Below are 26864 nucleotides of genomic sequence, written 5' to 3' on the forward strand. Positions count from 1 at the left end.
CTTGACTCCTTTATTTATAGTCAGTGGGAGGCGCAAGAGTAATAGGGAGGTGAGAGAAAGTTCTGGTTTTGCTAAGGTGGGAATGCTATTATTAATATAATCTAAAGTATGAGGCTAGGGGAAAACAAAATAATATATATACATATTTACATTCATTGCTGATCATACAGGAGTGATAACAAAATGATTAATAACAGTTTCTTCAACCTAACAAAAACCATGAGATGGAGGTGTCATCACCCGCTGATATGAATGAACCCAGCAGAAGAGGGATTACAGGGAGAGAATCTACAGACTTGAGGGACTTGGCTGGGTAGCAGATAAACATTTCAGGGACCAGTTACTCATGCATATAAGCAGTATATTACTGGGAGAGTCAGGGCGTACTCACACTTGGCCCGGTTGCCTTGTATCACGCCCAAACACGATTATCCCCCCTCCCCAGTTCTCCTCTGTTCTGCACTCATACTGTGCTTAATGTTCCAGGTCCGAGCACACTTTCACCATCACCATGCAACTTTGTGTTGAAGAAAACGTCGGAAGAAAAGCGCCATCGCACAGCGCAATGGGGATCATGAACAATTTCCTTAATTTGTGGCCTATTTGGAGTCAGTATAGCCAACATTATGGCCCTCTTAGATGTATTGCGTATGCAATGCAGTAATTTTTCATTTGATCATGCTGCGCATAGAGAAAGTCTTGTATTTTACCAAATATCTTCAAATTTTTGTGTTTTGCATCCATGTGATCTTGGATAATCTCATCAGCTCAAATTTCCAGCAAACGCTGCATCTCTGCCGTAAACCAAAGTGATCTCTTCATTGTAACGTTTGCTAAATATTTATCGCTATCTGAACTGTACAGTAGGTACTTGGATATCCTGCATTGGTCACGTCACTCTACTATTCCGTGTGATGACGTCATAATTTTTATTTTTTTTTATCCCTTTGTCCTGTCTGGCAGCTTTAGCAGAATCATGGTCTGAATGCCCTGCTGTGCCAAACATGTTTGCTTTACCATGAGGGGCTCTATAGACTCTGTATAGGTGCCTCATGTTGATCGATTTCTTTTTATTTTAATTTTATTTGTTTATTTAATTTTTTACACATGTAAAATATTGCAGTGGGTGAGCTGGCCGAAGAGGAGGAACAGATTAGGAGGGGGGGGGGGAAGAAGGAAAAAGAAAAAAAAATAAAAGAAAAAAATGAGAAACATGTCAAGAGTGGATCAATTCAGGAACAAACAAAATTAAAGAGTGAAGAAAGTAACACAACTATACAAGCATATAAAATCTTAGTGTGAGCTTGGATAGGTGCATGCAAGTATATGTACATGTGTGCTCAATTGTGGTGGCGAGATGCAGGCTAGTGTGCATGTGCTGTGTGCATGTGTTGTGTGCGTGTGTTGTGTGCTGTGTGTGTGTGCTGTGTGCGTGTGTTGTGTGTGTGTTTTCAACATGGAATATACTAAACAGCAAGGGTGGGAGGCTGCAACCACACCACACAAGAGCCAGAGGTTGGCGGAGACAGGCCCAGGACGTCCACAGCCCCCATGAAAATGTACTTGTGCATTTACTCGGTCGGCATTACGTTGCCAACAAGCCTGCCTGCTTTTCTTGGCCGCAGTGGTATTGGACCTTCTTTGCAGCGTTGATTTAAACTCCTCATATCCTTGCATGATTAGCATGCAGTCTTCCTCCGTGAAATATGGAGATCACGCCATGAGTCAAATTGTGACTTGCGTTGCCGAACTTGCTCCATTTATGTGAATGTGCACAAACTCCAATGCAGTTAACACCGATTTAACAAATCAACTTCTTAACTGGCGTCGTAGTACTGATTAGCACCGACTGAGACAACCCTAACCCTAACCCAGCATTCGCAAATTAACTCCAGGTTAAATCTGATTTGGTTAAACCCCCTTCGTAGTACAGGCCACTGTTGGCTTAATAATATTTCTAACTGTATTTTGGTACTTACCACAGGAGAAATTCATTTCACGGTGAACAATAGCTAAAAATTTTAAAACCATTATTCCCATCAAGCATTTAAATTGCTTGGTTCAAGTAATGGTGAAATATTTTTTTCTTATTGTTCTGTCTACAATGTTATAACTCTATAACTATCCTAGTATTCATCTCTTTCAGGATGTCCCTCCGGAATTCACAAGAGCTTGCTGCATATATCGATACATTTGCTGAGAAGATTGACAATGATAAGCTATTGGGGGATGTGATTGTTATTCAAAATGGACTAGTGTGTCACCTTCATTCACAGAATAAAATCAAGGACTATGCTTCAACAGCTAAATTGGTTAACCTAATTGCACGATTAAATCATCTTATTCCTCTGGATAAAGTTGTTAAATTTGAAGTGTAGTGACACTTTTGATCTCTCCTTTCCCAATTGCTATGGTGCCAACGGATTTAGTTCCTCTGTTTGGAGATTCTGTTGAAACTTTGTTAGGAAAACGTAGATATGACTGTACACCCAACCGGCCTATTCCTGAACTATCACCTAAAAAACTGAGATTTGATTGTGCTAGATGTCCCAAGAAGCGCAAATCTATTTTGGGTTTAATGAGTAAAAACCATTCTCAAAAGGAGACAACTGCTAATCTGTATTTTTCTACAGAAAAAGCAAGAGCAATCAATCAAGCTTTAAACAGAACGCAAGAGACTGAAGCTGGACTGCGGGCTGATAGGAGGCTCCTTAAAAAGAAAGTGGCTGAGTTACTGGCCGAGATAAAGAGGCTAAAAGGTGATGGCAGAAACAGCACTAAACATAAGAAAAGAAAAAGAAAAGAAAAGAAAACGGAAGAGCAAATTTGCACAGCAATTGAAAAATCTTCAAAAGGAAGTGCGACATCTTAAAAACAAAAACAATAAGTTAGAACTTGAAAATGAAGGACTTCGGTCTATAGTTGTAGATGAACAGTCTCAGCAGAAGTTAATATCTGCTAAAAAGGATGGAAAAACATACAGTTTAACTTACAAGAAGGCTGCTTATCACTGCATCCTTCATCAGGTACCAGTGGAAAGCACTGGTGCAGTCATTGACAATGTTGTGAATGAACTGACTGGTTTGAAATTGGATGGACAAGCAGACAGTTCAACTGTGAGCCAGTTTGCTTTGGAACTTGGTGTATTAAGTGACTATCAGGTCTGCGAAAGAATCATCAAAGAAGATAATTTAACTTTGGGATGGGACGCCACCTCTTTGCAGGGTGACCATGTAAATGAGGTTCATTTGACATTCCCTGGGGACCCTCCATCTGGTATGGAGTTACAGATAAGTTCATTAGCTGGGGGTACAACTTCTGATTACACTGCGCATATTACTGAGGCACTGGAGGATGTGAGTGATACTTATGCTGCTTTTCATGAAAGAAAAAATCTAAACATCCAAAAGGAAGTTAAATCCAAGCTGAAGATCACAATTTCTGACCGGGTGGCTGTTAATCACTGTCAGGACACAACTGGAGCAGAATTTTGATATTCAGTTATTAGAACTCAAATGTAATGTCCACCCCTTGGACGGTATTGCTCATGCAGTGAACAATGCGTTGAAATCTTTGGAAAAAAACACTGAACTCAAAGGCCAGTTGCTTTAGGATGCTTACCATGTTTCCCCGGTTTTGGAGGGGCTTGCTGAAGACAGGGAAAGGTGCTGCTCAATATGTTTTGTACGACACTGGTCAGTGTATGAGACACCTGCCTTATCTTCATGGGAAGTGAAAGCACTGCTCAAGAATACTTGTTTAATTATTTTAGGAACTGCACCTAGTCGGTCAGTGTGTGTAGAACGCTTACCTCCATCTTAGGAGGAGGGGGTACATTGATTATAGAAACTTATTTTATCACTTCCGATTGAAACTGCAGGCGGCATTACTCAGACAAAATTGGGAATTTGAGAGCGCATTGCCTGAGGGGAGAGGTGAGCCTGGCCAGCTTGTCCCCTGCCTGCACGCAGCACCCAAAATTAGTATAAAGGAAGGAGGAGATCTCAGTACTGACTGGAGCTCAGCCGTGGGATAGAGCGCGCGTCACCCGGCACTTTCTCGGGACTCACGTGTTGGTCTACTGCTAGGACTGAAAGGGGCTCCCCAGTCTAAGAGTGAGGGTAGGTGATGATGGCATGTCCAAGTGTGAATAACTTTTCAGTGTCAATGTGTTGATTCACATTTTTATAAATATTCCGAAAAACTCTTGTATTGGCAGTTTTATTCTTGTTAATGATGAGATGGGCCTTAACTTTCTGTAACTGGGGAGAGTGTAGGTCTGGCAGATGGTGAAAATTCCATTATTATTTTAATAGTTTAGTGGGGTTTCCCCCCACAGTCATAAAAACATGCTTGGGTTAATTGGAGTTACCAAATTGCTCATAGGTTTGTGTATGTGAGTGAATGGTGTGCGAGTGTGCCCTGTAATGGGTTGGCCCCCCATCCTGGGTTGTTCCCTGCCTTGTGCCCTCTAATGGGTTGGCCCCCCATCCTGGGTTGTTCCCTGCCTTGTGCCCTGCAATGGGTTGGCACCCCATCCTGGGTTGTTCCCTGCCTTGTGCCCTGCAATGGGTTGGCACCCCATCCTGGGTTGTTCCCTGCCTTGTGCCCTGCAATGGGTTGGCTCCCCATCCTGGGTTGTTCCCTGCCTTGTGCCCTGCAATGGGTTGGCACCCCATCCTGGGTTGTTCCCTGCCTTGTGCCCTGCAATGGGTTGGCACCCCATCCTGGGTTGTTCCCTGCCTTGTGCCCTGCAATGGGTTGGCACCCCATCCTGGGTTGTTCCCTGCCTTGTGCCCTGCAATGGGTTGGCACCCCATCCTGGGTTGTTCCCTGCCTTGTGCCCTGCAATGGGTTGGCACCCCATCCTGGGTTGTTCCCTGCTTTGCCCCACTAGCCTCCAGGATAGAGCTCCAGACCCCCCATGGCCCTGAATAGGAAAACAGTGACAGAAAATAGTTGGATGTATTACAGAAAATGAATGGATGGATAGTTTAATACTTAAATAGTTTAACACAGTTCATTCAACTCGTACGGCACATACACGGTTGTCAGATCCTGTAGTGACACTTCCAATGCAGATCGGCCAGTGCGATGGGAAGTAATATACGCATGTACGAAGGCGGTGCGCATGCGTGTTGCCTATCGGGAAAAAGATGTTAGTGACAGTGACAAAGGCCATAACAGTATGTTGCATGAAAGCATAGGGAGTAAAAAAGGCTAATATTTCAAAGTCGCCGCCTGTTAAATTAACTTCTTATTTCCCATATTTTTGAAACACCTTTATGGTTCTTCTTATACTTCCGGAACAGTATAATACGCGTGCTTTTTAAACTGCATCTTCTGAGTGTGTGCTAGCTAAGGTAGCTTCTATTCCTTAACCCTGAGCGTCCAACGAAAACTGGTGGGGTCTTAAGTTATAAGTTAACCAATTGCGGTAAGTTTTACTTAAAAGTCTTTTGTATCTTTTATTTCGTATCGAAATCGTGAAATATACACACATAGCGGCTTATTTCCTGTAAGTGTGTGACACCTGGTTTTTTATATATTTAGATATAGTTAGTCAGTGTTAACCTTGAATTTTGATCGGCCCACAGATGCATCTTTGATTGTATCTGTTCGGGTTTGCTTACGTAAGTTGCATTATTTGCCGCTAGCATTTTTGTTCGATGTTCTGTGCCATCTTTGCTGAAAAACGAGACCAAATAACTAGTCTAAGGTGGCTAATTTACTAGTCTAAGCGGCTTATTTACCAACAGCTTAAAACTTTTAATATATGTTTATTAGTTGTGTAGTAATATTTTCTTTAAATCTCTCAAAACATGGGTGCGCACTATCTGACCAGACGAAGTCTAGCACCCGGACCCGGGACCCGCATCAATGCCCCGCATCGAAAACGACGTCAAGCTGGACTTTAAGGACGTACTGCTGCGTCCCAAGCGAAGCACGCTGAAGTCCCGCAATGAGGTTGGAGTGCACCCCCTCTTACAGATGGATTTCATTTGTAACGTTTTGTCCACTTCCTGTAAGTGGCTTTTCCGGGAAAACCATACAAAATATAAATATAGTAAGTTCCTCTTAACCAGACCTTTATTTATTAGTCTTGTCAGTGTTGTCCTTAGCCTTGGACCCTGTTTTACTGCAGTAGACTAATTGCAGACTCTGAGCCGGTTGCAATTTTGTAATGGATAGGTAGTTTAGAGTATTCATTAGATGGAATAACAGTTGCAGTATGCATGTAGTTAGGGAATTAATCAAGTGTCAAGAGGGAATTGCATGTTAGAGCATCTAGACAGAGTATAGTGGTATTCATTGAAGAAAATGACTGAGTGAGTGTCTCTAAAAGACTCTGAAAAGCAACCCCTTCGCCTTAGTGCTTTTTGTTGAGAGTTACGTTGGGTGGAGATCTGCTGACTGTGGTTATCAAGACACAGAGTTTGCACTTAAAATCAATTAGGTGAACATTGTGGTCCATGGATGTGTGGTCCTGGAAGATTCCAGTCTAATCAGTAGTGAAATTTAGGACTATGAGCTGTCATCATCACCCAGAATGGCCTTATATTCTTGGCCTTCATGTCTTCAGGTTTCCATGCCGACATCAGCCATGGTTTCTATAACCATCAGCAAGTCAGTCCATCTTTGTCTCTGATGCTCCTGACCTGATCCAACAATCATCTGTCTTTAAGGGTGTTTTTCCACCGCACCATATACGGTATTTTTGGTACTTCGAGAAAGTGTCAGGAATATGGTACTTCAAGGTGTTGGTTTTCCACTGACATAAAAACTGATACGAGTGTGACTGACATAACAACATGAAGCAGGGTATTTTGTACTGAATTGGCTGTAGTACTTTATAGGACCAGAGGACGTGCGCTATCAATGCCAACATCGCATGTTACGCACATCCAGTTCTTACATCGCTAGTCAGCTATATTAAAATAAGGCTTTTTCTTACTTTCAATTCTGTAGAGACATTATAGTGCTGGAGGTTAAAGTTTCGCTAAAATATTTTTACTCTGTTACTTTGTCATAGGAAATAAATTTGGCAAGCCTTGCAATTTTAATTATTCCTTTTATAGATTCTTATATAGATTTTTATAGATGTTTAAAAATCGGTTTAAAATTTTACCACTACTGCTTTTGAGTATTACGAATTTAGTGATCACACAACAACAAAATGTGTCCTCTGCATTTAACCCATATATGGCAATGTAACACAGCAGGAAGCAGCTAATTCAGCGCCTGGGGAGCAGTGTTTGGGGGTTTTACCTTGCTCAGGGTACCTCAGTGGTGCCTTGCAGGTTGGGGATTTGAACCAGCAATGTTTCAATTACAAGTGCGCTTCCCTAACCATTAGGCCACCGCTGCCTACTGTTTCTGCATCAGCGCTGCATGTGTTCTCTGAGACAGTTGTAATCATTTTCATCCTTGTCATTTAAATCACTCAAACATGGGTTTGAGAGAAATTTATTAACTCCATCCATCCATTTTCTGAGCCTACTGGCTCACGGGGGGTCCGGAGCCTATTCTGGAGGCAATGGGCACGAGGCAGGGAATAACCCAGGATGGGGGGCCAGCCCATCGCAGGGCACACTCACACACCATTCACTCTCACATGCACACCTACGGGCAATTTAGCAACTCCAGTTAGTCTCAGCATGTTTTTGGGAAACCAGAGCACCCGGAGGAAACCCCACGACGACATGGGGAGAACATGCAAACTCCACACACATGTGACCCAGGCGGAGACTCGAACCCGGGTCCCAGAGGTGTGAGGCAACAGTGCTAACCACTGTACCACCATGCCGCCCCGATTTATTAATTCCTTTTTTGTTTTATAAATACCCCAATATTTATTACAACAAAATCGCATAGCTAGTTTGGCACTTTCTGTACTGAAAATTTTCGTGCTGGTGCTCAACTGGAAGTAAGTAGAAAAGCAAAAGGTTCTGGCATCCATTCAGGAACATGTGTGTAAAATCATACCTTGTAATGTGCTTTGTATCCCTCATTTACATAAATGTTTTCTTTAATTTGGTAGTTAACAGTTAACTGTTACCCTCATGTAGAATCACTGGTGACAGCATTTTCTCATGCTGCCTTTTGTTTCCGTTCCTTCCCGCATTCCCTGCCCCTCTCTCGGTGCTCCTCTGCTCTCAGGTTGACCTGATGCGCAGCTTCTCCTTCAGGAATTCCAAGCTCAGCTACAGGGGCATCCCCATCATCGCGGCCAACATGGACACAGTGGGCACCTTTGAAATGGCTCAGACCCTGCACAAGGTGCCTGGGAACACGCTGCTGCTGCACCTCACAGGCGACGCTTTCCTTTCCGCTTCTTGTTTTCTCTCCCGTTTTAAGCAGCACGCTGTTCCTTTCTTTGTTTCTCTCCTCAGTTCTGTCTCTTTACGGCCATCCAGAAACACTACTCAGTGGAAGACTGGAAAGAGTTTGCGGGCAAGCACCCAGAATGCCTCAAGGTCAGCTTGATATTCTCTCGTGTTTGCAGTAGTTTTGACCGCGTTTCAGAGGGTTCAACAATCATTTCTCAAAAAATTAGTAGGACACAAAATGATATGGGTCAAAATGCTTATTTTAATAGTAATATATGTAAAGCAAATGGAAAAAAAAATCTCAAACGTTTTTACTGTAGATATGCAACAGTTTTCGTTTTACACATGTGATTGAATTTCATTCAGAGCAAATTGCATGGATAGCTTTCCAGTACAAGGCAGCATATGGGCAGTAATGAATCTGCCTAAAAGGGCATCAGTAGACATGGTGACATCATGAGCCTGCTGTCTGTGTCTTTTCCCCTAGAGTGTGGCGGTGAGCACAGGTACAGGTGACGGGGACTTCGAGAAGCTGAGCCAGGTTCTGGCTGCAGTGCCCCAGCTGGAGAACATCTGCGTGGACGTGGCTAACGGCTACTCCGAGCACTTTGTCCGCTTTGTCAAAGACGTGCGGCAGAAGTTCTCTTCGCACACCATCATGGTGGGTTAGGTCTCTGGTCTCTGAATCCCTAGATGGCAGCTGCTGTTGTTGCAAGGGGGTTGGGAAAGCGTTGGATTATTGTTCTGTGGAAGCATGTTGTGCAGGGTAGGGTGGGTGATGGTAGCCCTGATGGTAATGATGACGACGATGATGATCATGAGTGTGTTGCAGGCAGGGAACGTGGTTACTGGGGAGATGGTGGAGGAGCTGATTCTCGCCGGTGCTGACATCATCAAAGTGGGCATCGGACCAGGTGATTCGGGGCGCTGCTGTTACCTCTCACCCTGCATGGTATGTCGTTTTCCCCCCTAGCATGTGTGACTGTCTGTGTTCCCACCCCTCACTCCCCACACCATAGGGTCAGTATGTACAACGCGTAAGAAGACCGGGGTTGGGTACCCCCAGCTCAGTGCTGTGATTGAGTGCGCTGACGCTGCCCACGGACTCGGAGGACACATCATATCTGTGAGCCCCTTTTGCGTCCAGATGCTGTGCGATTGCTACATTTATCGCCAGAGGCGTTAAACCTCATGGCATGATAAACTGTTTTAACAGTTATAAAGATATTATAAAATACAGTAATAATATTCAAAATTTGAGACAATAAGAAAATTTTGCAGAATTTTGTCACCTGTTTGTGTTCATTATAGTTAAAGATCCCTTACAGATCTTGTCTTTCCCCGTTTTCCTTTCTCTGCCAATTAGGATGGTGGATGCACCTGTCCCGGGGACGTCTCCAAAGCTTTTGGTGAGTTTAATTGGCCACGTTGTGATTGTTGGATTGTTTTGACCCTTTGACCAATGACCACAGATGTCTGCAATCTGAGCCTAAGAAAGACGCTTCCCAATTGGTTGTTCCTTGGGACTTACAGTCAGTACGTACTGTCTGATTCGCTGTGTTGTGTGACGATCAGGTGCCGGTGCAGACTTCGTCATGCTGGGTGGGATGTTGGCGGGTCACACAGAGAGTGGTGGCGAGGTCATCGAGAAGAATGGGAAGAAGTACAAGCTGTTTTATGGCATGAGTTCAGACACTGCCATGAAGAAGCATGTTGGGGGAGTGGCCGATTACAGGTAAGAGCTGATATGTGGGGGGGGGGTGGTAGGCAGGACCTGTGCATTATATCCATCTTGGGAGGGTGGGTGAGGCGGGAGCAAGACCAAAAACCATACTGGCAGGCCTCTGTTGAAGGTGTATAATGTCCCCCCCCCTTGATTTACCTTTCCATCTATCCATGTCTGTTTGTTTTAGGGCCTCAGAGGGGAAGACGGTAGAGGTGCCTTTTAAGGGCCCGGTGGAGGAAACCATTCGGGACATCCTGGGAGGGGTGCGCTCCACCTGCACGTACGTGGGTGCCGCCAAGTTGAAGGAGCTCAGCCGGAGGACCACCTTCATCAGGGTCACCCAGCAGCTGAACACTGTGTTTGGCAATGACAGCTAGGCCCAACTTGGATGTTTTAGTAAAGCTGCGGCCTTCATTTTACACACATCCATGCCATGTTTCACCCTGGTCACACGCCCATCCACACAAGCCTAAGAGATCCTGCTTTAATCTGTTTTTAGACACTGGTTTGTCTCTGATACGGTTTTATTTGAATTCTTTCTCATATGCCGCTTGCGTGTCTAAGGTTTATCATCACACCAGGGCTACATTTGTTTGCACATCTAAATCTATATTATCTATTATCCTCAGTAAATATCCTCACTAATCATTTTAATTATTAGTCTGTGAAACAATGTTTTAGTCATTATAGCCATTGTTTCTTGTTTTATTATTGATTGCTTTGTATTTTCTTTAGTTGTTGCCTACAGATTGAAAAAGGACCAAACGTGGAGGCAAATTACTTTTTCTTTTACTTACCCGTACAAGTTGTTACTTATTTTAAAGAGGGGTGAAATATTTAACAAACGGTTATTTGCTTTAACTGAACACATAGCTGGGCTAAAGCTTAAGGCTTCCCTGTCAAGTTGTCAAAGTCCAGCCACTATCTCCGGCTTTCAGCCACACCTCCAGAAGTTACCGTTCCTGTTTCCAAGAGTAAGGAGAGTTGAATTTTAATGTTAACTATTTAATTAAAAAAAATGTTTTATCTCCCAGGAGGAAAGAGAGTTTAATTTTAATGTTACGTATTTAATTTAAAAAATTGTTTTATGGAAAAATATAAAAGCTGTGTCTACATTCATTTTATACGGTTAATCTTTACCAATGTGCAAATATGATGTTAATAAATAGGCTTGTCGACCCAGGGGATCTTAGCAAGTCTGTAGTGAGTCCAAAGGCATCTGCTCCACCTAGCACTTGCTTTTAGTTGCACATTTTCAGCTTTGTCATGTCACTATTGTAAAATGGATTTTTGAAAAAAATTCCTTTAAAAATCCTTAACTTGCGTAGGTCATGTTACTAGCTAAGTTTATTGATTTACTGTCAAATCTTTTATACATATTGATTGTTAGCCATAAAAAATACCAAATACACAGTGAAATGCATAACGACGTTAAGTGCGGTTTCTCAGATTTTATGGTGGTGTTTTCTTCACTTTTGGAGCTGGAAGTGGATTACGTGTGTGCATGTTCTTTTTTTTTGGTACATGTCACTGTTGTCATTGTCACTATTTGTACATGCATGTGCAGCATTTCACACACATGTGCACCTCATCACACATGTTGAAACATACAGTTCTGGGAATATTACCAAAATTCTACATGAGTATAGACAATTGCTGAATTACAATGCATCATTATTATGCTCCTTACTATAAGCTTATCATTGAGAATGTGCCATGTCTGTATGGGCGATGTGCTATTCACAGTTGTTATAGCATTAGACACTTCACGCACACAAAACTGTATCACAGTATTATTAAAGATTATGCTGCATCAAATTATTAGATCTTGATACTGCAGTAATAAAGAGACGCATTCGTACATTTTAAACAGCAGCCCAGGGCTGAGCATTTACCAAAGCAGGCTGCGATTCCCGTAGTAAGGATGCTCTCTAATGAGTAAAAGGCTTTATGAATGGCTGGGGAGACCTCAAACCCTCGCAGCCGTCTAAGATGGTACAGCTGATGTCCTGCTTCAGATATCTGAGGCTACACCTGATTCAACCAGGTGAGGTCATCAGAGATATAGATTCTGAGATTGTGAAAGGTTTTCACCCTCTCAAATGGGACCCCTTTAATGCTGAGAGGTTTGTATGCACTGGACAGTTTGTGGCTAAAGTCCATCACCATCTCCTTTCGCAACATGGAACAATTACATGGTTTACTTTGTCGATGCTACATGCACTGAGAAAAACTACTATCTCTGAGAATTCATGCTAAGATTTTGCTTATTGGACATAGTATAGAAATACAAATGACTATATGGCGTCAGAATACTATAATTCAGCTAGAGCATGGAAGGTGTAAAATGTCCCTGGTGGACTGTTTGGAAATTGTCAGTATAAAACTCTATAAAAAATGTATATTTACATTTTGCTTAGGAAGAGAAGACGTCCAAGATGAACTGTGCTTAATCCCTGATTAGCAGCGGTGTCTGTGCAGTCCCCAGGAAGCCTTATAATAGGAAAGGATGTCCATTTGTGCCCTGAGTCCGGGTAATGGCTACCATGATAGCTAACTTCTGCTGCAATTAGTTCAGCCACTGTGAAGGTTCCTGCATATAATGGCCATCCTCGATAGTCAAAAAGCAAAGCTCAAAAGCAAGATTCATGTACTTTTTGAAAAGCAATATGTCATTATTAAAGAGGCACCCCTTTCCCCACCATATTTCAATCAATCTGCATGTATTGCCTCCAAATCAATAACCTCAGTAATAAGAAAATCATATGTGTAGCTATTGCAGGTGCCAGTCATGTTACCACAAGCCATGAACATTTACTGCTCAAGACTGCTAAAGCTTAGCGACAACCTACTTTGTGTACAGGTTCATCATGGTCAGTGCATCCTTGTTTTTTTTGCATTGTTTTACAAATTGGGTCAATGAGATTCAATCCTACCATCTTCCAACTATTTCCCCAAAACAAATTTTGTGCAGAAATCAATTCCTTTATAGAAAGCCAAATGGAAAAAGTCATTCATCTGGCAGTGATGACAATATCTCACCTGAAATAAGAGTTCATAGCTTTTTTTGCATAATCAGTTTATTGATAAGAAACATAACATCTCAGGCAACTATAACAGGTAACTAGTAATAATATAAAATTGAGAATTATGTTGTCAGTATCCAAGGGAAACGCATTTTCAAAGCACTATACCAGGGTTCCCCAATTCCTGTGCTGAAGGACCAGAATCCAACACAGTTTGCAGATTTCACTGTTCATGAGATCTTGAATTGGGGAACACTGCACTAAATGATGGTCTGGTAGTGAAAGGGCAACTTAGCTTAAAAGTTGGGTATGGCAAATTGCATGAATATCTCATCCACATTATTGTCATATGATTTTATTCAGAAAACAACAAGTGAAGCCAAAGCCATATTTGAATCAAAACCCATAAATGTCACATGCCAATTAATCCAAGTTAGACATTCCTCGGAACTTACCCAGTCAGTTACGTTCTTAAGTTTTATCTAAACGTAGCTCGCCTGTGTCTGTGACTCTTCCGTGATGGCAGCCATCTCCATGGTTACCGTGACACTCAGGCCTACGCTACTCTCCTGACAAAACAAACGCATGGTTTAGACTGACATGGGATATTCCACCGTCAACTATAACTTGATTCTGTGTTCTTTACACGTGGAAGAGTGCAGACTAACGTGAGACTTTAAATTCCCCCAAAACTCCTCTTCATTTTAATTGAATAAAGTTAGTTTGGCTCAAACTTAACAAAACGTTGGAATATATATACTGTCTTTGGCTAAATCCTAAATAAAAGCAAAACATACAGTTTCACAACGGTATAATCAGAGGCGGACATTTCAGGTCCAGAAAGTAAAAATGTGCATTTTTATTTTTTGAGTATAATGAGAAAGACGAAGAGCAACTCCAACTTCACCGAACCCTCAAATTACATGAAACTCGACGTCATAACATAATGCAGAGGCGGAGCTACAGATCGGGCAGCGCGTGTCCCGTGACGTGCAACCGCGTCGGTAAACTTTAACGCGACTGTTGTCGGACTTTGGAGTTTCCAACAACCGCGAGCAGTAGAAGCGCCCTGTGGAGCACAGAATATACGTTTTCGAGGTTCGTTCGTAACTTAATTGCTTTGTGGATAGTTGCGTTTTAGTATTTTGGTTATTGCAAACACTAAGGGAGGAAAAGAAGCAGTTTCTCGAAGGAGAAACAAAAGTCCGCGTTGTTACATAATCGTCTGCTATGCTGCCTTTAACCTAAATACTTTGACTGTCCCGCCCCCTTCGATGTAAAAAAGTGACGCTAAAAATGTAATATAGGCAGCATTCTTGTGCGTGCATACTTGCAGCAGTAGCCTTATCTTTTCCCTTTTCTCAGGACATGTTCAAGTGCGTACGTATTAGTCTCATACTCAATCAGACCGCTGGGAAAAGGATGTTGTCGCAAAGCAACCTTGCTGGAAAAGTCGCCATAGTGACCGCATCGACTGATGGGTAATGGTGTTTTACGTGCTAGACGATTGCTTGTAAACAGTGCCTTTTAATTTCTTCTTTGTTTTGACTTGCGGCTGTTGTGTGCATGATGGCAAACTGTCTCCGTTCAGTATCGGTCTGGCGGCGGCGCGCGCTTTAGGGCTGAGGGGGGCTCACGTGGTGGTGAGCAGCCGACGGAAGGACAACGTGGACAAGGCGGTGTCCCTGCTGCAGGGTGACAGCATTCGGGTGACGGGCACGACATGCAACGTAGGAAGGAGCGAGGACCGAGAAAGACTGGTGGACATGGTGAGGGCTGACCCGATGAAGTTTAGTGCATTCGCTGCACCGAAGGTTCATAAAATTAATTGTTTGTCCATAAGGCCACTTAAAAAAAAAATTGGTTCTCGTTCTTTTTTTTTGGAGGGGGTGGGTAGGGCGGGCGGGATTTAAATTTTTTTTTTTTTTTTTACAAATTTTGATTGACTGTTTGGACTTTCAAATATGTAAGAAAATACATACCGGAGAGAGCAGACCTACTTAGTACGCCTCCACAGTTCTTCCAGTTTGTTGCGTTTCAAATATATTAAATGTAAGAAAATACAAGAATGTAAATTCCTTGATCCATGTGTATCTCATAAATGCCTTCCCAACTATGGATTTGGATACTTTATGCTGATGTTTCATTCGTGAATATAAAAATGATACTATTTGAAACCAATATTCTGTTTGTCATTCCCATTCTAAATGAACAACCAAGATTTTAAAATATATATCTAGAAAGAAAGTGTATTAAAACATGTTAAAACACGAGGAATTTACAAAATACAGGAACCTGAATGGTTGAACAAGGAAATGCAACTCTACAAACAAGTACTTAAGAACATGTACCACATCACTTCCCCAGATTTAAATCTTTGCACCAGCCCATCTCAGGTAGAGACAAATTTAGGTTCATGAAACCATTCCAAGACTAGGATTACACAATGTGGATCAATCGTCGATGTGGAATGCGCGGGAAATTTCGTCATTCTTGGGCATTTTCCATGCGATTTTAACGAAATAATAAAAAAAAAAAATTCGGGTCGGAGGCATTTCGGCGGGTCGGGCGGGGACGAGAACCAATTTTTTTTTAAGTGGCCTAAAAGGAAATTACAAAAATAATCTGGATACCAGTGCATCATCTGTGGACTGAAAGAGAGGGTTGTATAGTTCATACATACTGATATGACACTATACATCAATACTCTGGAAGGTTCATGTAGTATAGTCGTATGACATGTCATTTTGGTATATTAAAATTACAGTTCACAGACTTCCATGCATCATGTGCTAATTCCCACAGACAGTCAAGCAGTGTGGTGGTGTAGACATCCTGGTGTCCAATGCTGCAGTCAATCCCTTTTTTGGAAACATCATGGATTCCACAGAGGAAGTGTGGGACAAGGTATTGGCTGCCCTACAAGTGTATTACACTGGCAACAATTATATTTCTAGGCTGTTTTGCTGCTGTTAAGGATGTAGATTTGTAGAAATATAATAGAATTATCATTCTCCAGTGCTTGCACACAGTGCATCTCAGGTCCTAAGCCTAAGTCATCACCCACCTGTTCTGATGAGGATATTTCTCCACTGTCATTTTATCAGATCCTGGATGTAAATGTGAAGTCAGCCTTTCTTCTGACCAAACTGGTGGTGCCTCAGATGGAGAAGAGAGGGTGAGGAGAAGGCCGTGGGCTCTGTACAGAACTTTGAAAACTGCTCTTTGTAAGTGTGTCACTAATGATGCTCGCAGGGGGTGACCGGGGTGTTTGGAGAGTATCTCAGTGGATTTGTTATTGTATATAAAGCTCTCTAAAGCTGAATAGTCAGCAATCTCACACAACAAGGAACATCAGCAGGCTCTGCCTACAGGCTATTTGTGATGGATAATAATAATAATAATAATAATATACTCAAGATTACCTAACAAAAAATAAATATCATAGTAAAGCAGATGAAAACGCAGATATAAAACCAGGTTAAGACCGCAGAGGTGAATAGTGGTCAGGGGAGTGAAAATGCTTAAATGAGTTCCGAGACATGATTTGAATGTTACAATGGAGTCCAGCTGACAAATCCGGAGGAGGAGGGAATTCCGTCATTTAGGAACCACGTGGCTGAAGGTCCTGGCACCCATTGTACCGGGAGAGAGTAGAGGTAGAGGAGGTCACAGACGTAATTGGGAGAAAGTTTATGAAGGGCTTTAGAAGTAGGCAGGGGATGGCAAAAAAAATATTTAGATTTAGTGAGTGATGATGCTGGCAGTGGAGTTTTGAATGACTTTTAGTCTGAGAAGATTTTCAGGACTGCTGGCTAGAATAGCATTGCAGTAGTCAATCCAGGAGGTGATACAGACTTTACAAGGACCTCAGTGTGATGTTACCAGGGGCAGGACAAACCCTGTGAATGTTGCGTAAATGGGGGAAAAAAGCAGTTTGACAGATATTACTAACATGAGAACAAAACGAAAGTGTACTGTTCACAATCTCACCAAGACTTGTGACCTGAAAGGATATAGAAACGGGAAAACCACAATTAATAAAACCTGTAGAAATGAATTCTTTTATAGAGTGCAAAATGAAAAAGTCATTCATTTGGTAGTGATGGCAATATCTTACCTGAAATGAGCCAAATTTTTTGCATGATCACTTCATTGAAATGAATATCAGTAAAGATTTAATTGAAGAAATATGCCTAAACACGTGATGTTTGGCCTGTGTGTTTTAGGGGCGGGTCGATAGTGTTCGTGTCTTCAGTTGCTGGTTACCAGCCCATACAGGTGAGCTGATGGATTAAAAAGAGGGATAAATACATGACAATGAGTAAGTAAATGTAAAAAAAATGGCCCTTAAGTAAATTAGTGGAAGACAAGAAAGGTGACGGCTGATTCCAAACACTAATGATAAGTGTCATGCTCTGAGAATTTAGCAAACACCTTGACTAAAGAAGCTGCCTTAGGGTTTCTGTCAGTGGTCACTGTTGTCCATTTTTTTTGCTTCTTGCTGCAGGCCTTGGGACCCTACAGCGTGAGTAAGACCGCCCTTCTGGGACTGACCCGCGCTCTGGCCCCAGAACTCGCTCCCAGCAACATCCGGGTAAACTGCGTCGCCCCGGGTGTCATCAGAACACGCTTCAGTGCCGCGGTGAGAAGCTGCACTCGTCCTCCTCCCATTCCCCCATTCCCGACACATGACCCAGTGCCTCATTAGACCCTCTATCTTCTCAGCTTTGGCAGAATGAAGGCATAATGGACGAGTTTAAGAAACAACTGAGTATCAAAAGGTATGTTCCGACGAGTATGTGATGAGAAATACAAGCGCTTCCCTTTTTAATGTGACTAGTGAAAACCTGAATAAATCTGCTAACCACGGCCAATGACTCCAGGTTGGGTGAAACGGAGGAAGTGGGAGCAGTCATTGCCTTCCTATGTTCTGAGGATGCCTCTTACGTCACTGGAGAGACCATCACAGTCACTGGAGGAATGAGCTGCAGACTGTGAAGCAACTCGAGCAGAAGCAGGACAAAGGAAGGCTGTCCCACCTTCACATTCTATCCACATAGAGATTCTCAGTGGTTTAGGGATCAGTGTCCATTACTGGAAGGGTGTGGGATACAGTCCTGTGGCCAGCAATGAGTTGTCCCAGGTATGCTGACTGGCCTTGCTCTCTGATCTTCACTCATATCTGCTAAATAAATGTCTTTATGAATGTGGCGCTGTTTGTCCGTCATTGCTACGTGGGCTTGCTTGGCTCAGTGGTTATTCCTGGCCTCAGACATATGGATTGGAAGGAAGAGGTGGTGTGTAGCTCAGTGGGTTTGGCTTGTGTCTGGAAGGCGATCGTAGCACATTTTGAGCAATGTCCATAATTCCACATCTCCAGGGATACTGACTGACCCTGATAACTTATGGTAAGTAGGTGCTGTAAGAACTCTAAAGGGTTAAGATAGAAGGAAGCCATTTTAAGAAAAAAAAATCCCCTAGTGAAGCTTTTACGTTCCTACGTGAGGCGGAAATCCAGCAGGGATCAATGTGGTTTATAATAATGGCTTCCTCACAGTCAACCAACTGGACGTAGCAGGCGGTAACTAATTGCCGCTCCATAATTTCCTGGGAGCCCCGCCCTCAACTTAACCACCCCCTACTATGTTTGTCCTGTGGGCGCTCTCCTCCTAATCAGCTTATCCATGGTATATGACCTGCCTGTTTGGGGAAGGCAAGTAATGCCCCCCTGACTGCGTAAGCCCCATCCCTCTGATGTTACCATCCTGCCCCACTAGTGTACCAGGTAGACTGACAGGTGTTACTCCATATATAACAAAAAAGGCCCCCTCCCATGAAACATGCAAAGACCAAAGGCTAGTATCTCATCTGGGACTTCACCTCTGACCAAAAAGAACCAAACACAGGGCCGCCAGTCTTGGTACCTCTCACCTCAAAAGCTTTGTACCTGAAGCAAGTTTGCCACTTGTGTAAATGCACAGCGGCTGTAAGCAGGCTTACAAGACAGACACCAGGATTTATATACTTTATTATAATTCACTATTAATCCATTTAAAACTTAGAAAATTGCTGAATTGGAGCATAATTATGATTTGCATATATGTAAGTTTTAAAAAGGTGGAAAGGACCATTTAAAGCATCTCCAACCCATACTTCTCTACTTGCAGCACTATCTCCACAGAACCACAAGTATCCTCAGCATATAAACAATCCGTTGTGGATCTCAGTCTATGTTTAAGTGCTCACATCACGTGTGATGAAAGCCTGGCACCTCCTCAGCACCTACGCGGTCCCGGTTCCTGGCCAGCGAAGCGGGGACAGCATCCAGAGCTGGTCACCTGTGAGCACGGCTGAGGGACAGCAGGGCTGGCTTAGCCAGGCTAGGCTTCCAGAACTCCCTGAGCGTGGGCACATAGGTGTGGTGCTTGGTCCGGTAGTACCGCTTGGCGAACAGCTGCAAGATGAGGTAAAGGTCAGTTCTCTTCATTTTCCCTTAACTGAAAAGCATCTATCGAGTTGAAATGCTGCCACTGGATAGGAGGACTGGTTTCCACCTATTGCAGACATGTCACAGCGGGCACAGCTGCCGTGATGTCATTTTTGTCACATAGGTCGGGTGTACAGACTATGAGGATCACACACACAAGGTGAGTAACACTCAAAGAAAAAACATGAGCGGTCCATTATGATGAATGAATGCCTCAGTTATTCAATGGCCAGAACAGGAGCTTAGACCAAAGATGGCATTATAAACATCTTTTCTACACTTATCAGACTGCAAACAAACATGGCTAGCAGATTTGAAGAAAGGATGACTGAGGAAATTCAAAAATACCAGCATTTACAGGATTCCTCGCTACGGGATTATAAAGACTCCCAGATAGGCGGAAACGACAAAACATTAGTAACTGCAATGATGTATACTTATATACCGTAAATACATAAAGTATTTTACTAAAACTGTGCGTTAACCAGCCTACATTTCATACATGTGGCTTATGAGCGACTTTACCCTACAGCGCCATGCAAGCCCTGGTATCAAGTACACGCCGGCCAAGCGTGGTGGAGAGGCAGGCATGAATTTTCAGGAATACGGGCGGCCCGGCAGTACAGCGTACTGTGCCACATCCGCATCATGTGGAAACCAGCCCATACTCACCCTTCCCTTGAAATTCTTAGTTTCTTCATCTTCAGAATCAAGGACGACGTCACTGTCTTCCGGAGATGACCTGGTCCTCCCTAACAGACAGGATCGGCGCCCGCGAGTGTGTGGGTGTGTTTTATATGCGTGCTTTTTTAATTATTCTGAACATCACAGCACATTGGGGTTTACACTAGGATGAGTGACTATGTATACACCCACAGAGACAATGTTTACCTGTTTTTTGTGTAAACGGCGAGATGACAGGAGATGCACTTGACGCGACAGGATGGTCAGCAGAGTTCCTATTGTGTGACGACAGCATTTGAAATTCATATGAGCACCACCGGAGACAGAAAAACCACAAATTAACCTTTATTGGTGTGAGAATGCTAATTGTCTACTCAAACCTCTGTCCCCACTCTCTTACTCTTTTTCTGCTGCTTCCAGAATCTTAGGTGTCATCCAAAGCTTCCTCTTCCGCTTCACTCTGAATTCTGACGAGCCCTTGTCCTGTTTCGCTGGAGATCGGGCTCCACTGACCACACTGCTGCGAGGATGGATATCTGCTAAGCTGAGTTGTTTAACCAGAACCCTTGGCTGGCTATTAAGGCAGGCGGCAACCAGAGAAGATTGGGTCCAATCTGTCCGGCCAGAGCCCCTGTTGAGAGCCCCACCCTGCTTCTCTCTCTGGGCCCTCTCATTCTCATCTTCCTCCTCCTGTTGGTAACATGACTTGGCCCGTTTGCTGGTTTCTTCCTGAAGTTCTTTTCTCCCTGATTCCCTGAGACTGATGTCAGAATGTAACCCTGGCCTCCTCGTTGCCTCATCATGATCGGAGCCCTTTATACCTTTTCTAGACTCTTCTTTCCCTTGACGGCACAATGCCAGAGTGCTTCTCATCTTCCGCTCCTCTGTCCTTTCAGCGACCGGCCGCACGCACGACCCCCCGTCAGCTTCTCTACAGTCTTGCATCACGCGAGTTTTCCTGGAATCCGATTCCCCGTCTGACGGCTGATTGTCACTCGGCACTCTTCCGGAAAGAGCGAGGGACAGCGATGACAGGATGGAGTCACCCAAGGAGGACGAGAGGTCTGAAAGACAAGGTATAAGCAGCGGAGATGGATAGTTCTTATAAGGCACCACAGACATCTTACAGCTCAAAACAAATCACACGGGCGAAGCAACAGTAATGAAGGCAGGATCACTACAGCAAAACAGATCAGGCGCAGGACTATAGGTCTTTGTCTATGACTGTCACCTACCAGGCAAGTGCAAGTAACCAAGGCACCTCTGATGCTGGAACAGAGACCTCAGCAGCTGGGGCTCAGACAAGAACTGTGCATGTTCCTCCAGGACAACGTGGGCAGTGCTGAGCCACTGCACAGTCTGAAGCAGCAATGCAAACAAAAAAAAAATCACTAGTTCTTCACAGCACTGTTTATCACTCTTGGTTTAAAGCTGCAAACTTTTCTAGAGTATACGAGTGAATTGAGGAAGGTGCTGTCTGTGCCGCCATACCTGAGCGAGGTCAGGCACGGGAAGAAGTATGTCCAGCCGCACCAGAAATTCCCACAACAACTTCTCCAGCGCATTGTCAAACTCGGGACCAAACTCTACAGGGAATACCTCCTATAGGCAAAAGGAAAGTGGGATGTCAAAACCCAAAAAGTAAAATTGGGTTTTGACAAACGGTTTTATTAGACCAGACAAAACACATTTTGAGCAAAAAAACGTACAAATAAAAATCAGCCAAGTTAAATCCACAAGTTTTTTTGCATGAACCCGTTTGAAAAGGAACCCAAATTTCAGACCCAAATGTGACATTGAGGCACCAAAATATTTCCACTCACCACTTTGTCCTGAATCAAAGTTACACAACGGGATTGTTTTTTTTGTTTGATTACTTACGCAAAAACATCATCTAATGGTCACTTATGTAGCCTTAAAAATAAACAAGGAGACGAATGGGAGACAATGGAAGAAAGAACACAAGAGGTAATGATGGGGATTCGGGTTTTCCTCTAAAATTCAATTTCCCCTAACTGGTTATCCTGGAAAGGGTTATGGGGGGGGGGGGGGGGGGGGGGGGAGCAGCACAGGAACAAGACAGAGACACATGCTGGGTAGGAAGCCATTCCATTACACACGAACACATTATGGGTATTTTGAGATGCCAGTATGCCAGCCAGCATGTCTTTTGGCTGTGGCAGAGGCTGTGACATGAGAAGAAAATCCACACAGTGTGGCGGGAATCAAACCTGCAACCCTGGAGGTCTGAGGTAACACTGTTACCCACTAGACCCACCACATGCGCAATCTACCAAACACCACCACCCAAATCTAGACCTGAATCATAGCATGTAAGGCTCTGTGCTCATTATAGAAAGCAGCCACTCAGCAAAGAACGTTTAAGCACCGCAGAATGGATCAGAGGGAGGGGGATTCTCACCTGGAAAAAATATTTTCGTCTTGCAGGGTTGTCCAGGAGGCCCTGCACCAGCTCATGGAATTTTGAAATCGTTTCTCGCACCTTGACATCATCCTTTTGCAGCAGATTTTCAAAAGACACAGGCAGGACTCATGAAATAAACCTCTCATTTTGAGTTTGCGGTAGACTTTGTGCTACAACTGACGGCATTTTGGGTCACCTACACGTCTGCGGTTTGAAGGGTCACCCAAGGGCTGCAGGCGTTCCAAGTGGGGTAGAACAACACTGGGGTCCGGAGGAGCACGGCCTCGACACAACTCTAGGACCATCTGAAAACAAGCAGACCAGACTTAATAACCACTGGCCACAACCAGAAGCATTCAAAGCACACTTTTTCACACTTTCATACCATTTCTTTATCTGCCCAGCCCCATCCCATCGCTCTCACCCGAGCCCGGAGACCCAGAATCAGTTTGGCACGGTGCCGGCAGGACAGCAGTATGGGACTGGCAGCAGAGATGGACGTCACAAACGCTTCCAGCTTTCCATAGTGCAGCACATCTCTGTTTTTCATCACCCGCCACATGGCGGCTGAGACCATCCGCAACGGCGAAGCTGAGAGGCGTAGGGAGGACAGGGGGAGGGGGTCGTTTTCTTTTTGGGGGAGAAAAAAAGGATACACAAGAGAAATATTTGTAGGAGTAGAGAGTCTGGCAAAATGGAAAAGCTGATTATGTGGGCCACTCACTTCATTCTGGAAAGGCCAAAAATCAGTCCTGTTTCCAGGACACTCAGTTGAGAGTTTATTCATTTGAATAATTTGGTTTTTTACACCCATGTGTGTATATTTCAAATTTAATTTCTTGCATAGTGTAATTTACTGTTTGTAGTGTCATTTATTGTCTCTGTACTAGTGAGTCTCTAGCAGCCGGAACCAAATTTCTTGTGTGCCCCAGCACACTTGGCGAATAAAGCTGATTCGATTCGAATACGACTGCAAAACTTCATGATTTCATGCATATCATTACAAAATGTTAGAATTTCTGCGCCGAGGTAGTAGACAACTTGAACAAGCTCAGTTTATACGGCTGGGACTGCGAGCCTCTGAAGATAAAGATATGCAGTCTCACCTTCTGCTTGTAATACGCTGCAGAACCACTTAAGTTTTAGTACAACATAAATGGGTTTGGACTGCGTTATATTTTTTGTTTAGAAATAGGTTATATGACCTGGCTTGTTTACGCTACTGTAGAAACAAAGATTTGCTTGTAAAACATTCATTTACTCTAATCGGGACAGATCGTCAAAATTCAACATTCGAAGACTCAAATACATAGCGTAAATCTACAGATCAATAGTTAAATGTGGAAATAACTGTGATAGACGGGTGATTCAAAAGAATTAAGTTTACGCACCTGTGTTTCGGTTTTTGGTAGCGGGACGTTTCTCCATGTCGGCTTTCCTTAAAATATCCACCTGGAAATAGTTAACTAAATGACTGACAAACTTCTCAGCGGTCGCAACACTATAACAATATACTAATGTTTGAAATGCACGAAAAGAAATTTTCTATTCACAACTCAAAGCAGGAAAACGGGACACTTCCTTCTCCCGCCATATGAAAGCCGGATGTTCCGTACCAGGTGCCGGATGTGGCGACACACGCCGCTTGGCGACATGTGTAATGGGATGTGTAGTTTTTTGGAGACTCGTTGCAACTATTACATGTTGGTGATTAGACAAACACGAGTCAAAAGCCATGAATAAGTTTTGTGGGGAGCCCGACAAAATTTCGAGGGCTGTTAAAATTCGGGGGGGCAAACCCGCAATTTTAGTTAACCTCTAGAGAGACTGGGGAAACAGAAATGTGCGAGATGTATCAGTTGTCTAACTGATGTATAATTTTTGCCTGTTTTGTAGAAATCCCGGAATGTCAGTGACCATTCATGCTACCCTGTTCAGTTTGTGACGTTATCCTTATTCGATAACAGTGCATATCATGAAACGCATCGAGGGACTTCGATCCTTTTTATCTCTGTTGAAATGAATCACACCAGTCTAAAGTCCTGTAGGAGACAACAGCAGGGTCACACTATCGCTGGCAACTCACACATCTCCACATATATGTCTAAGGTCTAAACGAGACATAAACAAGCGGAAAAGTAACAGAAAGAAGTGTGACATTGTTCGGAGCCGGGAATGGAGGCTACATCATCACTGATAAAGTGAGTACGGTTTATATATGCTATCGTTTACAGAAATGGTCGTTTCAAATCCAATTGTTATGTTATGATAATCAAGGATGTAGTTAGAGGGTGAAAGGTTACGAGGACTGAGTCTTTACGGGGTGGAGGGCGAATGCAAACATATGTGATATAAAAAGCTATTCGTGACTTAAGCCAATAAACACATTTTTTGGGGGAGGAGGCTAAAGCCCCCCTAAAAGAGGCCAAACGAAACTGGTTATAATATTTGACATGAGGGTCTTTACATAATTACCATTTGCAAACCTCCATATGTATTATCAGAAGTTATATATAGTTGATTCAGTTTTGTAAATACATTTGCCTAGGTAATGTTCTGGTTGAAAGTCTATAACTGTACATTGCAGTGAAGGTGTGCAGTGACAAAAACAACCCCAATCTCATTGTAAGTATGTTTGCTGACTGAAGTAGCCACTTCTCTCTGTCTGTCTGTCTCAGGTCAGTCTCTAGGAGGGTGTGGTCAGTGCCTCAGAGGCCCTTCAGAGTGTGCTCCCATAACAGGGAGCTGAGGAAGGGCGTGACAGGAGGAACCATGCAGGAACTGAGGGAAAGGGTGAGCAGTGGATAGCGGTGAACAGCAGGGGGCACTAAAGGGGGGCTTTAGCATGTCTGTCACTGAGTGCCTGGCCTGTCCTCACCTCCAGGCCGCCCACGCGCTGTTCCTCTCTGCCGTTTCCCTGAGCCTTGTGTGCGAGGAGGATGGGACTGAGGTCGACTCAGATGAATTCCTCCTGACCCTCCCAGACAACACTGTGCTGATGGCCCTGGAGCCCGGACAGGCATGGAGTCCAGCACCTGTGAGTGTATCTCCAGCAGAATGAGACGAGAGCGTGGGACACTATATGTATGCGTGTTTGTGTGTGAGCATGCTTCACTTTCTTCACGCGAGTGGCTGAAGGTGTGAAATCCTCAGTAAGTAGGGAACTTCCACTATGTGTAATAGCCATGTCTGCTATGGCGGTGTTAGTGTATTGTAATGTTCCCTATACATTGTATTCAGTGTACTTTTCTGGTCCCTCTCCCGCTCCAGGGTTCTAAGCAGAGCAGAGTTACATACTCCACTACAAACATAAAACCCAGAACCGGACGTGACATAGCCCGAGTGACTTTTGACCTCTACCGCCTCAACCCGCGTGATGTGTTCGGCTCGCTGAGCGTGAAAGCCACGTTCCAGGGCCTGTACTCTGTCAGCGCCGACTTCAAGTGCCTGGGCCCCAAGAAGGTGCTGAGGTCAGTTGGTGATAGGTAGGAACACAACAGCTTGAAGCAGTGGGACAGCAAAAGTTTGCTTTATAAGAGAGCAGATTTCCCCATCGCTGGGCAGACCACCTCTATCCTCAGCTCTGTCCTTCCCTTTGTTTCATAGAGAGGCGCTTCGCGTGGCGTCCGCGATGCTCCAGGCGGTGGGACACATGCTTATCACATCGGCCTCCGTCATCCGCCGCATCATCGAAGGCTCCGACAGCTGGCATTCAACTTATGACAAGAGTGACTCCGCCCGGATCACCGAATACTGGGAATGACCCTGGGGTCCACACCATACTTAATCCTCATTCTTCCAACGTTATACATAGAGTGATGTAGGGTGGTAAAGCTGTAATGTATTAATAAATGTTAAATAAATCACATGTAAATATAATATTAATTAGCAAATGAGGAACGTGCATTTTGTGCTGAGGTTTTAAGCTTTTGTTGTGCAGATGTGTTCCCTACTGATGTACAACAAATTAAATGCTAAACCTTTAACAGCTATGTTTGTATGTCGGTTTCATGTCACGTTGAATGTTTTAAAAGCTGTCAGGTGTGTAAGATGCTTTGAAATTTCAGTGATGGCTAATAGCAGAAAACTGTCAGAAAGCACAGCGGAGAAGAATGTTTTGCTCCCTGTCCCTTACACCATCCTAATTCTTGAATTTCACACTGTGATCCTTACAAAGCAACTC

The 26864-nt window shown here is 43.7% G+C and overlaps 4 protein-coding genes across 7 annotated transcripts; 3 read left to right on the forward strand and 1 right to left on the reverse strand.

Annotated features, from left to right (window-relative positions):
- Positions 1-5122: 5122 nt before the first annotated feature.
- Positions 5123-11491, forward strand: LOC125705017 (GMP reductase 2-like). 3 transcript variants are annotated; one of them, XM_048971333.1, is made up of 10 exons: positions 5123-5437; positions 5846-5967; positions 8161-8280; positions 8394-8477; positions 8818-8991; positions 9163-9244; positions 9350-9456; positions 9697-9739; positions 9906-10065; positions 10244-11491. In XM_048971333.1, exons 2-10 carry the CDS (start codon positions 5881-5883, stop codon positions 10431-10433), a joined length of 1047 nt encoding a protein of 348 aa, XP_048827290.1. In that variant the 5' UTR covers positions 5123-5437; positions 5846-5880; the 3' UTR covers positions 10434-11491. The 3 variants fall into 3 exon arrangements, with proteins under 3 accessions (XP_048827290.1, XP_048827291.1, XP_048827289.1); XM_048971334.1 differs by having other exon boundaries at positions 5123-5436; positions 5826-5967; XM_048971332.1 differs by lacking the exon at positions 5123-5437 and having other exon boundaries at positions 5933-6067.
- Positions 11492-14023: 2532 nt separating this feature from the next.
- Positions 14024-18282, forward strand: dhrs4 (dehydrogenase/reductase (SDR family) member 4). Its single transcript, XM_048971347.1, has 9 exons — positions 14024-14180; positions 14448-14563; positions 14674-14851; positions 15888-15989; positions 16190-16260; positions 17312-17363; positions 17593-17727; positions 17811-17866; positions 17969-18282. The coding sequence occupies exons 2-9, from the start codon at positions 14451-14453 to the stop codon at positions 18081-18083; spliced, it is 822 nt and encodes a 273-aa protein (XP_048827304.1). The 5' UTR covers positions 14024-14180; positions 14448-14450; the 3' UTR covers positions 18084-18282.
- Positions 18283-19096: 814 nt separating this feature from the next.
- On the reverse strand, positions 19097-24307 carry tinf2 (TERF1 (TRF1)-interacting nuclear factor 2). 2 transcript variants are annotated; one of them, XM_048971289.1, is made up of 10 exons: positions 24073-24307; positions 23106-23311; positions 22882-22986; positions 22679-22771; positions 21748-21858; positions 21492-21615; positions 20657-21320; positions 20464-20531; positions 20245-20324; positions 19097-19539 (listed from the first exon to the last, which is right to left on the reverse strand). In XM_048971289.1, exons 1-10 carry the CDS (start codon positions 24107-24109, stop codon positions 19420-19422), a joined length of 1608 nt encoding a protein of 535 aa, XP_048827246.1. In that variant the 5' UTR covers positions 24110-24307; the 3' UTR covers positions 19097-19419. The 2 variants fall into 2 exon arrangements, with proteins under 2 accessions (XP_048827246.1, XP_048827247.1); XM_048971290.1 differs by lacking the exon at positions 20245-20324.
- Positions 24308-24408: 101 nt separating this feature from the next.
- Positions 24409-26671, forward strand: cideb (cell death inducing DFFA like effector b). The gene is made up of 5 exons (XM_048971351.1): positions 24409-24882; positions 25360-25474; positions 25566-25718; positions 25952-26151; positions 26288-26671. Exons 1-5 carry the CDS (start codon positions 24857-24859, stop codon positions 26442-26444), a joined length of 651 nt encoding a protein of 216 aa, XP_048827308.1. The 5' UTR covers positions 24409-24856; the 3' UTR covers positions 26445-26671.
- Positions 26672-26864: the final 193 nt, after the last annotated feature.

The sequence above is a fragment of the Brienomyrus brachyistius genome, chromosome 12, assembly GCF_023856365.1.
Source record: "Brienomyrus brachyistius isolate T26 chromosome 12, BBRACH_0.4, whole genome shotgun sequence".
Taxonomy (NCBI): Eukaryota; Metazoa; Chordata; class Actinopteri; order Osteoglossiformes; family Mormyridae; genus Brienomyrus; species Brienomyrus brachyistius.